This window comes from Apteryx rowi, unplaced genomic scaffold (assembly GCF_003343035.1).
Source record: "Apteryx rowi isolate R43461 unplaced genomic scaffold, aptRow1 scaffold_259, whole genome shotgun sequence".
Classification (NCBI taxonomy): Eukaryota; Metazoa; Chordata; class Aves; order Apterygiformes; family Apterygidae; genus Apteryx; species Apteryx rowi.
The window spans coordinates 383,902-394,690 of NW_020448963.1; the positions used below are offsets into that span (position 1 = coordinate 383,902).

General features: G+C 56.8%; 1 protein-coding gene across 1 annotated transcript; it reads right to left on the reverse strand.

Moving 5' to 3' along the window:
* Window positions 1–1,655: 1,655 nt before the first annotated feature.
* Window positions 1,656–6,978, reverse strand: WNT4 (Wnt family member 4). Its single transcript, XM_026067408.1, has 5 exons — window positions 6,932–6,978; window positions 5,435–5,691; window positions 3,109–3,240; window positions 2,495–2,637; window positions 1,656–2,294 (listed from the first exon to the last, which is right to left on the reverse strand). The coding sequence occupies exons 1-5, from the start codon at window positions 6,976–6,978 to the stop codon at window positions 1,827–1,829; spliced, it is 1,047 nt and encodes a 348-aa protein (XP_025923193.1). The 3' UTR covers window positions 1,656–1,826.
* Window positions 6,979–10,789: the final 3,811 nt, after the last annotated feature.

Genomic DNA, 10,789 nt, shown 5'->3' on the forward strand with positions numbered 1-10,789 from the left:
ATGCATGTCTGCGTTTTCCCCTAACCTTTCCCCTCTCAAGAGGAAGAAGGGAATTAAAATAAGCTCACAGGTTTGCGAGGACCCCCAACCCGAAGGGTGGTGGTTACGGCTCCAGGCTTTTCTGGACCGAGATGGGCATGGTGGAGATGGACCRGCTCCGTGCCAGGAGCTCCCAGCTTGCCCAGGAGGGCTTGGCGAGAGCAACGCCGCTGTAYGCTGGTCCCCAGCACCGCGGGCAGATGTTCCTCTTGGCTCGCGGTGCCATTTTGAGGTTTTTATCTGCTCCCTTTCGCCTCCCCGCGCGCAGCCAAGTGGGCGAGGGAGAGAGAAATTGGTTCCCGTCCCACCTCCCCTCGCAGTGCCCCACTGCTTATTAGTTCTCCAAATATTTCGTCCCGCAGCCCGGCAGCGAGGACTCTGCGCTAACCCAATCCCAGGCGGAGGGGAAGTCGGAGCGGGTAGGACAGCGCGTTATCCTCGCGGCAGCGGTCCAGGCAAGCCTGCAGAGAGAGAGCCAGGGCAGCTGGGGCCCTGCTGCGCTACAGCTGAGTGCTCGGGGCACATCCAGCCGCGTCCCCTCGGGCTCAGCCCTCCTCTCAAGGGACGGCAGCAGAGAGCAAGAGCACAAGCATTGCCCGTCCCACGCCCCCGGCAGCCTCTTTCCTCCTCCACGGCGATTGCTCCACTTCATATTTTTGCTTTTCTCAGCAGCTCAAGGGACAGGGCTGACCATGTTTAACCACCTTGTCCCTGGACCCTTCACCAGACACAGAAAACAAGCCACCGGGGAGCACGCGGAGGAGACCAGCTCGTGGGATGCTGGGGAACGAGGTAGGGGCAATTAYGGGGAGGAGGAAAAGAAATCCCCAGGGATTTCCTCCCACATCCCAAGTCTCAGCTTCGTTAAGATCCATTGGGTCGCAGGTACCACGGCCTCCCTGACCTATCTGCACCGTCCCCAGCCCAGCCGGACGCTGGAGAAACAAGCAGGGTTTGCAAGGGGAACGGGAGCACGGCAGGAACCTTGCGTCCTCCGGCTCTTCTGGGCTGCAGGACAGCCCCCAAGAAACTCCTGTAAATTACAGTGGCTGCTGTATCGGCTCCAAAATTCGGCCAAGGCCCAGGAGGCCTTTGAGCAGCCCACACCAAGGAGATGCGAGTGCGTCCCGTGTCCCCTTCATACACTGCTGGCTCTGGTGGTGGGGAGAGCCCACACATCGGGGCAGGTGATTCACCTCCCTGAGGCCAGCATGTTGTCCCCACACTGAGCTTAATGCCTAGGGGACAGTGCCACTCCATTGCCACCACCCTCCGTCTTCTGCACCACCCCCAGCTGCGTGCACCAGCTCTACTCCATCACCTCTCGTGGCTTAGCTGAGTCAAGCAGCGCTCCGGGATGCTCAGCGTGGGCCTCAAACGAATGGAAGTAACGGCAACAGAAGATACCTAACGCTACGTTTGCTTTAAACATCTGCCGTTTGCAATGCTCCGGAGTCAGCTTGTCCGATGAGAGCAGGCATCACGCAGGTCCCCAGCCAGCCAGYGAGAGCAGACACGTCCCCACCAGCACTGGAGGGCACCGCGGGGCTCTGGCTTCAGCAATAAATAAAGCAAGCAAACAGGAAAAAAAAAAAATTACAACGATCGCTTTTTTGAAACTTTAAATATTTTTTTCTTTAAAATCTGTTTTCCTCTGGGGCTCTGTCTCTGAAAAGAGCTGCTTCTCCCTGCAGCGTCTGGGTCACTTCCTCCAGTCCTGGCCACGGGGCGAGGGAGAAGCAGGGTCAGTTAGAGAGGAGGGACGGACGGGTGCTCCCCTCCGTGCATCACCGGCACGTATGGATTTCCACCACCCGATGGCAGGGTTTGCACTTGACGGAGCAGCACCAGTGAAACTTGCAGCTGCACCTTTCCACCACCTCCACCTCGTCCGTATGAAAGCCCCTGCCGCAGCACATGAGCTCGCAGCCGTCGATGGCCTTGGAGGTCTTGTTGCACTGCCGGCCGCTGGTGCCCAGCACCCCGTTCTTGAGGTCGTGGTCGCAGAAGTCGGGACTGGAGTCCAGGTAGACGAGGTCCTCGTCCGTGTGTGGTTTGAACTGGGAGTTTTTCGGCACCAGCACCTTGGTGGAGCCAATCTCGCTCTGCTCGACCTCCGTGGCGCCGTCAAATTTCTCCTTCAGCACGTTGCCCACTTTGCGGAAGGGGGGCATGGCTTTCCAGCACGTCTTGAACTCACACGAGCCCGACACGCCGTGACACTTGCACTCCACCCGCATGTTGTTCAGGATCGCCTGGAGAAACGAGACAGGATGGTCAGCTCAGGATGGACACAGCCCTCCAGTGAGGCTGGAGAGTGAAAAGGACGCGACATAAGAGATCTGGAGTAGACGTGCAGCGACCGATGCCAACATGTGGGAGCTGATGGCATTAAGGGAAGACCAAAGGACTCGACTGGTGGCTGCAAACCCCAAGCAGATCCCACTGCTATTACCTTCCTCCCCGCCTCGTTGTTGTGGAGGTTCATTAACGCTCTGTTGGAAGAGGCCCCTTTGCTCCTCTCCCGGACGTCGACGAAGGACTGCGAGAAGGCCACGCCGTAGGCGATGTTATCGGAGCAGCCCGACCACTGGAAGCCTAAGGCAGAGGGTATGGATAAGGCACATGAAACCAGCCTGCTTTCCTTTTCCTCTCCAGCCTTGCTCTTGCTAGAACAGAGCTGACCTGCCCCAGCTTCTGCCTTGCTACCCAGCTGCCCRCACTAGCCCCTAAATTGGAGATATACTGGGGAGTGTGTCCCTGGCCAGGGGAGCAGCGTGTGCATTGAGCTGCTGGGGAAGGGATAGGAAAAGAAAAGAGACATTAGAGCCTCTAGAAGTGGCACGCGAGTGTCCCCGGGGTGGCAACCAGAGGCAATGTGGGGCAATGCGTTTTCTCTGCCACGTAGGCAAAGCTCCTCYGCGCCCTTTGAAGGGACCTCTGTGGATTAACAGGAGGCTTTTTTGCTCTTTTCTCCTCGCTCTAGCGGGTGGCAAGAGCTGAAGGGACGAGCGTTTCCGTGCACGGCCATTCAGCATCCCTGCGCGGTCCCCGCCTTTGCACGCTCACCCTGTGGGCTGCCCCCTTGCACCGTGCGGTCACATCCACACTTTTCCAGCTCGCCGCTGCTGCAGGCTCGGGTCACCGCGAAGGCCACCCCTGCCGAAGAGATGGCGTAGACGAACGCTGCCTCCCGYGTCCCTGCAACAACACAAATGGTGGTGGGAAACCCAGCTGGAGGTCTGAGGTGCATGAGAAGGCTTTCTGGAGGATGCACACCCTGGTGGATGAAGGCTCTTGGAGGGCCGTTGCTGATACCCTGCACATGCCATGCCTCTGCTCCCCTTCTGTCCCAACATTGGTGTTGCACATAAACCCCCTTGAGAAGCTGGCAYGAAAAACAGTTTGCAGCAAAACAGGCAACACAGAACTAGCAAGTCAAGCTGTTTTCTCCCACTCCAGACATGGGGTGGAGAGCCTTTTCTCCCCAAAACCCATGCAAGGAGACCCCTCCTCCCTGCTCCCAGGCATGCTCCGTTTGCTGAGTGCCAAGCCTGGACCAGGCTCAGCAGAGATGCTGGAAGATCACCCTGCAGCAGTGAGAGCTGGGAAGGAGCTGGGAACTGCCCTGTAGGGTTAAAACATGAATGCRATGGGCATAACCTGGCAAGGAGAGAGATGCAAACGCTGCATTGCTATACGGGGAGAGCTCTCCCAAGCTTTCAAGGAGAGACTGCCTTGCCTGGTGCTTGCAGGGCACCTCTGAATTGTCCATGAAATTCCCCCCTCCGGCCAAAACAGTCCTGCTTCCTTGGCTGCTTTCCATATCGAGGAACATCCCTGCAGCTGCAGATGTGTGTCATCCTCTCATGCAGGGTCCTGTAGCTCCTGGCACCTCCAAAACTGGCTTGCAATACTCCCCTCTCCCCGATGGCGCGGTTAAAAACTGAGAAGCGAAGGCCACCGGGGGAGACCTCTGTGCACAAGCCTGCAGGGTGGCACGGCTGGGGATCGCGGTCATCAGCTCTTGCACTACCTGGATCCCTGCCGGCCACCGACAGTGGCTGAGGACACAGCGCCTCTGTCTCCAAGCGACGAGGGCCGGCATTCGGGGTAATCCTGCGTGAGGGCCGTTTCGCGTTTGGGGTGGGGGGATAGCTAGCGAGCCGACGTTGCCCCTTGCTCGCCGGTCGGACAGAGGGCAGCTACTTTGGTGGTCGCAGCGCAGACTTTGGTGGCCAAGCTGTAATCTGGCCCAGGCRGCAGCGGCTGGGGAGGACCCAGCCAGCGTGGGGACTGAACGGCCTCCAAGTTAATCGAGGTTAATAGTAGGATCGTGTTGGTCGGTTTGTGCTGTGGCTGCCTAAAAAGAGACGACTTTTAGTTTCTGGTATTTCTGGTATTTCCAGTCCTGAACCTTCGCAAGAAGAGATCTTCACCCCTGCATCGAGGGGAGGAAAGTCAAATAAGGAGCCGGGGAAGGTTTGGACCTATGGGTCCTGGGATGGGAAGGGAGAGAGCCCACCAGAGCTTGAAACAACACCTGAGGGGAGGCAAGGGACGTTTTGGGTCTCCAGGGGTTGAGGAGAGCGGTTTTCCCCTCCGGCTCCTCACCCCAAGGCTTGGGAGAGCTCTCCCCATGCCCATCACCCCAGGGCGTCCCCAGCTCCTTGCTCCCGCTCGCCCCGCTTCGCCACCTCTCTCGGTCTGTTCGGTGACAGCCCTGTGCCTCCGGCACGCTGGATGTCCGTGTGCGGCTGGGATYGAAGGGGCCGGGGGCAGTCCTGGCCGTAAATCCTTCCCGAAGGCTTGGYGGCGGGAGATGCTGTCCTTGGAGGGTCGGTGTGTTTTTACTCGGATCGGGCGGCAGAGGGCTGTCCTCCCAAGGTCTCGCCTGCAGCCGGCTCTGTTTGCTGCAGCGTTCACGGTCCGGCAGCGCTTACGGTTCCTGCGCTGCTCGGAGACGAGACTGAATAAATCCCGTGTCTCGCTGCAGCCGCAGCCTCAAGCAGGGAAGCTCCTCGGGATGGAGATCAGGCCACGGAGAGACTCGTGTCTTTAGGGTCCTACTCGAACTTGGCATGTCCTTGTAAAAAGTCCAGGCTGGGCACCCCGTGCTGGTCCCTCCTTGGTGCCTGCACGCGATGGGCACCCATGGGGCATGAAAGAGGCTCAGGAGAGGAAGCACCCAGCGACTGAGGAAGGGTGAGAGCCTGCATGTGCTGCCCCCCATGCAGTCAAAACAGCCCCACTGAAGCACTGAGCAAAGGCTGCTCAGCCCACCCGTTCACCACCAGCCCTGCTGGGAGCCAGTGTTGGGGCGCAGTCAAATAAAACCCGCCGTTATCGTTCCCCACCACCCAATACCTCTCCAATGCGTGGCTGGCTGGCTCACCTTGCGTCACAACCTTCCCGAAAACGGGCAGCGTGTCCAGCGTGGAGCAGTTCCAGCGGCGGTTGCGGAATTGGTACTGGCACTCCTCGATGGCCAGCTGGGCACCGCGCCGCACCGAGTCCATCACCTCCAGGTTCCTCTTGCACATCTGCACCTGGCGCTGGATCAAGCCCTTCAGCTTCTCACAGGTCTCCTCCTCGGAGATGCTCCCCACCGAAGACAGCTTCGCCAGGTACCTGCCGCGACAGCCAGTGCAACTGGTTAGGAGGTAACGGGTTTGGGGAGCGTGAACCTGGGTTTGGCTGGACGCGCTGCGCGACACGAACCGAGGAGACCCAGCCTCTGCTCCCCACCCAGGCCACCTTGAACGTGCCACTGCAATGGCTCCATGGGGTGTGTTTTTGGCTGGCAGAGAGYGAGCCTGAGCCGAACAACCATCCCTCTGCAGCCTGGTGCCCTGTCTCTCAAGGAGCCCAGCTGCTGGCTCCCCTTTGCCTCTATTGCCTGCAAGGGGGATATTTTCGGCGGTGTCTGAATGTGCCCGGTCAGGTCTCCTGAGTACCGGCACATCCAAGTGCTACTAGGAAAAGCCAGAGGTCTCCAAAGTCAGCCAAAACAAGCAGGACAAGCGCTCGGCTGCCAGCTCCAGCTGCCACACTGCTCCCGCAGCGCGGCTGTGTGCTCATCACCGACAAACATCTCCCTCAAAACCACTTCCCTCCCGGAGCCTGCTTTTAGCTCCCCCAGCCCCCATCGTGCGAGGACGGCCTCCGGGAGCTGCCAGGTTTCCCGTCACTTGGGATTTGAGCAGGGCTTGAAGTGGGGAGGATGGAGTCAGGAGCCTGCCGTGGGCAAAACCGCCTGCGCCAGGCACCTCCTCCACCGGCCCCCCTCGCAATCACGGCCGCCAGGTATTTGCCGAACTGGAAAACACTGTCCCTGAGCAGAGGTGGCCCCGTCCTTGGTGGAAGGAGGTGCAGAGCTGCTCTTGAGTGCTGGCATTACGGAGATGGGGGAGAGGTCCCTTTCAGGGCGAGCACCCCGCAAGCTCTTGGGCATCTCCCAGTCCCCCTCTGAGCACACGGGCATGATGGTCGATCCCGGGGTCTCGGCCTGAGCACCCGGAGGGTCACGCCACGGCTTCCCCGGTGCGCTCCGAGGAGAGCCCGCTCCCAGTCCCCGGCTGGGCCAAGCCTGCATGTCCCAGTAGCCCGACCCAATGCTCCGTGGATGTGCGCTCGCCCTTTTCCCAGGCCGAGCCTCCAACCTCTTAAAACCAGAGAGATTTTAAGGCAGACCCACAGAATTTGTTTGGGCCACCAGACAAGCCCAGATACTCTACATCTACCTGCACCAGTGCCTGCGCTGGCATGCGCCCAACTGAGACTCCCTCCTTCCTGTGGCCACCAGCACCCACTTCAAGTGACACTGCCATCGGCAGAGCCCCGTCCTGGCTTGGAGCAGGGAGATCCCCTGCCTCGCATAGGCAAAACTCACGCTTGCACCCGGTGACTGCGCCGAGCTTTAAGGTCCTCGGGAATCATCAGCGTCAGATAGTTCAGCTCATGTTGTTCCCTTGTCTGTGCAGAGAGACACGAGTGCCAGGCGAAGGCTTTTTGGGAACCTTATTCCTTGACTCTGCATTTCCCAGCCCTACAGAGCTTGTGGGTTTTTTTTTTGTTTGCTTGTTTTTTTCTCCTCCTCCAAGTTACGACATCCTGCTAAGGATTTTTGCTTTGAAGCGCTGCTCGCCTCCGAGAAGTGACTGTGCAAAAGTGGCTCCTGCTTGCTGCCTGTTCCCATGCGTCCCAGGAGTCAGATCTGCTGACTTCAGCCACAAAATCCAGTTGTCACAGCCTCTTCCTCCCATTAGCCCTGCCAGTCTGCCCCAGGAGGAGAGAGCAGGATTTTCTCTTCCGTGCATCAGCAGAATTATTCACCAGCTTGGTTTCATGCTTACAACTGGGGACCGTGGGAGATGGTGAGAAAGGCGGCTTGGCTTGCAGAGTCCGTGGGGAGTCTGCATGGCTAGCTGTCAAAAAGCATTCAGCGTTCCTCGTGCGTGGAGGTCACTTGATGCAATGCCTCTTGGACAGCGGGAAGTGGCCGGCTGCCGTGTTTGCAGAGCCAAGCTTTCTTCTAGCCTTTATACCAGCTAAGCATCTTCGTCCAAGGCTTTCCGYTCCTCTAAGGGCATGGCTGGTTTGTGGAGGAGCAGCCACGTGGCTCCCCGGTGYGCATGGCTGACTTGGAAACCCCGCCGAAGCCAAACCCAGGCTGTCACCTTTCTGCCAGCCCCAAATCCCAACCCAACAACCATGCGATGAGTGCCCCAGCCCTATGCCACAGTCCTGGGTAGCAGCAAAAGGCTGGACGTGGGGCGCGATGGTTGCTATTGCACCCAAGGTGGAGGCAGCAAACCATCCCTGGGAGCTTTCAGGATATTCAAGGCTGAGCAAACCTGAAGTGACTGGGACAGTCCTGCTCTCTCCCAAATCCAGCTGCCATCCAGTTTGTGCATGGGGAAGCTGAAGCACAGCAAGGTGATGAGATTCATCCCCAGAGACCATGGGCTGGGAAATCAGTTTTGAGCCTTGGAGCCAGGCACACCAGATTCTGCCTCCAGTACTAACCCCCTGCGCTGATTCTGCTTTTTTCCTCCACGTGACTAACACAGTATTTATCACATCAGGGAACCGGCTCCTGCAAAGCAGCACAGCCAGTCGCACCGATGAGTCAGTGCCTGGTCTGACCACCGGCATCCTGGCAGGAGAAAGCCATGCCGCAGGTGCAACGGCCACGTTAGCATCAGCTCTGCTTGGGATGGAGGCATCATCTCCTTTTCTAATAAATTTCCCAGCTCGGTGGGATTCTCCAGGCAATGAGGAGCTATAAATTCAAAGCATGCAAGAAGAGAGGCATGACAAGGGCCTTTCAAGCCTTTCCAAGCAGATGCGCCTGATAAGATGCCTCCCCAACAAGCGCTTAATGCTGTTTGGGATGAAAAACAAAGGCTAAGGATGCTTCAAAGATGGAAACAGCTCTCCAAGAATGGGTCTGGTAATTTGTTTTGCAAGGCAGGCAAATTGGGTGAAGTTATCCAGAATGCTGCTCTGGCTTCTCTCCCCCATGGCAGGTCCTCTGTGTGCCGTCATCCCTCCTCAGCCTGTGCATGTCTGCCCCTCCTCGAGGGTGGGCACAACTGCGCGCCCAAAACACCACGGCCCATCAGAGTCCCCGCTTACCACCAGTCTCCTACATCCCGCGAATATCATCCGTGCTTTCCCAACGTGTTGCTTCTCGGTGGGCTCCCATCCTGGTCCAGGAGGGATCCAGAGGTCAAGCCAAGGATGGGTGGAAGGACCTTTGCCAAGCTGCGGGGCAGCTGGGAAGGCTTTCACGCAGCATCTCTCCACTCCACGTTCAGCACAGGGCAGGAACATCTCGCCTCCTTTTCCCCCGCTGGGGCAGGTGGAGAGTGAGAGAAGGGCTGGGAAACGTGCTCATCCTGCACCAGCACCCAAAGGTGCTCCCACCCTGCATCCTCACGGGGGTTTTTTGGGGCTGCGGAGCCCAGGAGAGGCACCAAAACCATCTGCAACATCCCACAGTCACCATGGCAACCCAGATACAGCACTTCGCCTGGTCCTAAACAAGGACATTGCTCCATACTTCATTTTCCTGGATTGAGGTGGTAGAAACTAGGGGCAAATCCTTTCTCTGTCTACTCACATGGACAACAAGGCTGGCACAACAGGAGCAAACCAAACCGCTCCTGCCCTCTGCGAGGTCTCCTATCAGATCCCCATCCTGCTAATATCACGTCTTGATTTCTCTGTAGCTGTTAAGAGCTCTAGATTAGGGCCCGAGTCTCACGGGCAACCTCAAAGCTGCCCTGCTTGCCGACAGCCCCCAAATAATAGCACATTTTCTTCCCTTTCCAAGACTGGGCAAAGAATGTTACAAGGGATGAGCTGCTGCCCAAGTCATTCATTCAAATCTCGCCTTTTTGCTTCATCATCACATTTATCTTTCTTTTCTCCTGCCTTTACATTCAGACAAGTCACTCACAGAACAAGCTCCCTTTTATTAAAAGTCACTGATTTAACACAAAATTAACAGAAAGCACTTCCTTCTTTTCCACCTGCAGCATGTAGATCAAGGTTGAAGCCCCATAATTTAGGCATCTGCAGTTGATCCTCCCTGCAAGATAGCAAATAAGGAAATTTCAAAGCCAAGGAGGTTTGAAAAGGAAGAAGAAGAAAAAAAAACTGCTTAAAAAAAAATGAGGAAAAGGATGATAATTTCAAGAGGAAGAATACTTGATGGAATGACAACAAGGCATCAGAAGAGCCATGGAGGTTGGCAGATAGAGCAAGAGGGGAGGGGATTCCCTACCATGGGAGAATGTGGGAATTTGAGTCATTGACAAGTTCTCAATAGAAGAGGGCCAGGGAAGATGTAGCAGATGTCTTGGAGTGAACAGAAATGTCTGGCTTTTTCTAAATGAATGAGTTTCAAGCGTGAGAACTCCTCACATTGTCTCATTTTGGGAGCGTTTTCCTGAAGACGGGTAACAGCTAGACCTGTGCCAGTAGTATCATTGTAATCCCCTATCAGAGATGTTAAAAAGCTGGATGAGCTCAGAAGTTCAACCCTGGCTTGTGCTGTTCAGTGAATACCCAACCTGCCCCGGGTGCTTGCCTGGCTAAGGCTACAAAAGGGTTGTTGCAGCCACAAAAAAATGACCAAGGCAAACCTGCTCTCTAGAGAAGAGATGTCCAGTCTCAAAGTCTCAACCTAGAGGCTTCGAGTTGTAAAGATGCTTCAGCTTATGCTCCCGATCTTGCTCTGCTCTTGTCCGACATGCTGCCTCTGCAAGCATCCTCCCTGCTCATGGAGCAACCAGGTCAGCCTGGATCAGTGGTGTGTCTTTGGTGTCTCCCCACACCCTGGGGGAGCTTCTGGCAGAAGACTGGTTCCTGAGGAAGGACAGCAGCAGGAAGGGAGAGGCTAGAGAGAGACACCTAATATTGCTGGCCATATGGGTTATAACTTAGGGTTATACATGGACTGAGACTCCCCTGTGCAGAGTGGTTTCCTCTGAGGAAGAAGACGACGCTCCTTTAGGATGGGGAAAAAAGCAAAAGTGTGTGGAAATGCACGGATAGATGCACTCAGGAAGAGAGAGGTCCTGCCTAGGTACCCCAAAGAGCCATCCTGCAGCTATGAAGAAGGGGATCATTTTTGCCTCATGGCTTCCCCCTTCCAGAGAGAAGATACAGGGAGAGGTCCCGGGGCTGGTGAGCTTGCCAACCCAGGCACATTCCCGGCAGAGAGCCTCAGGAATGTTCT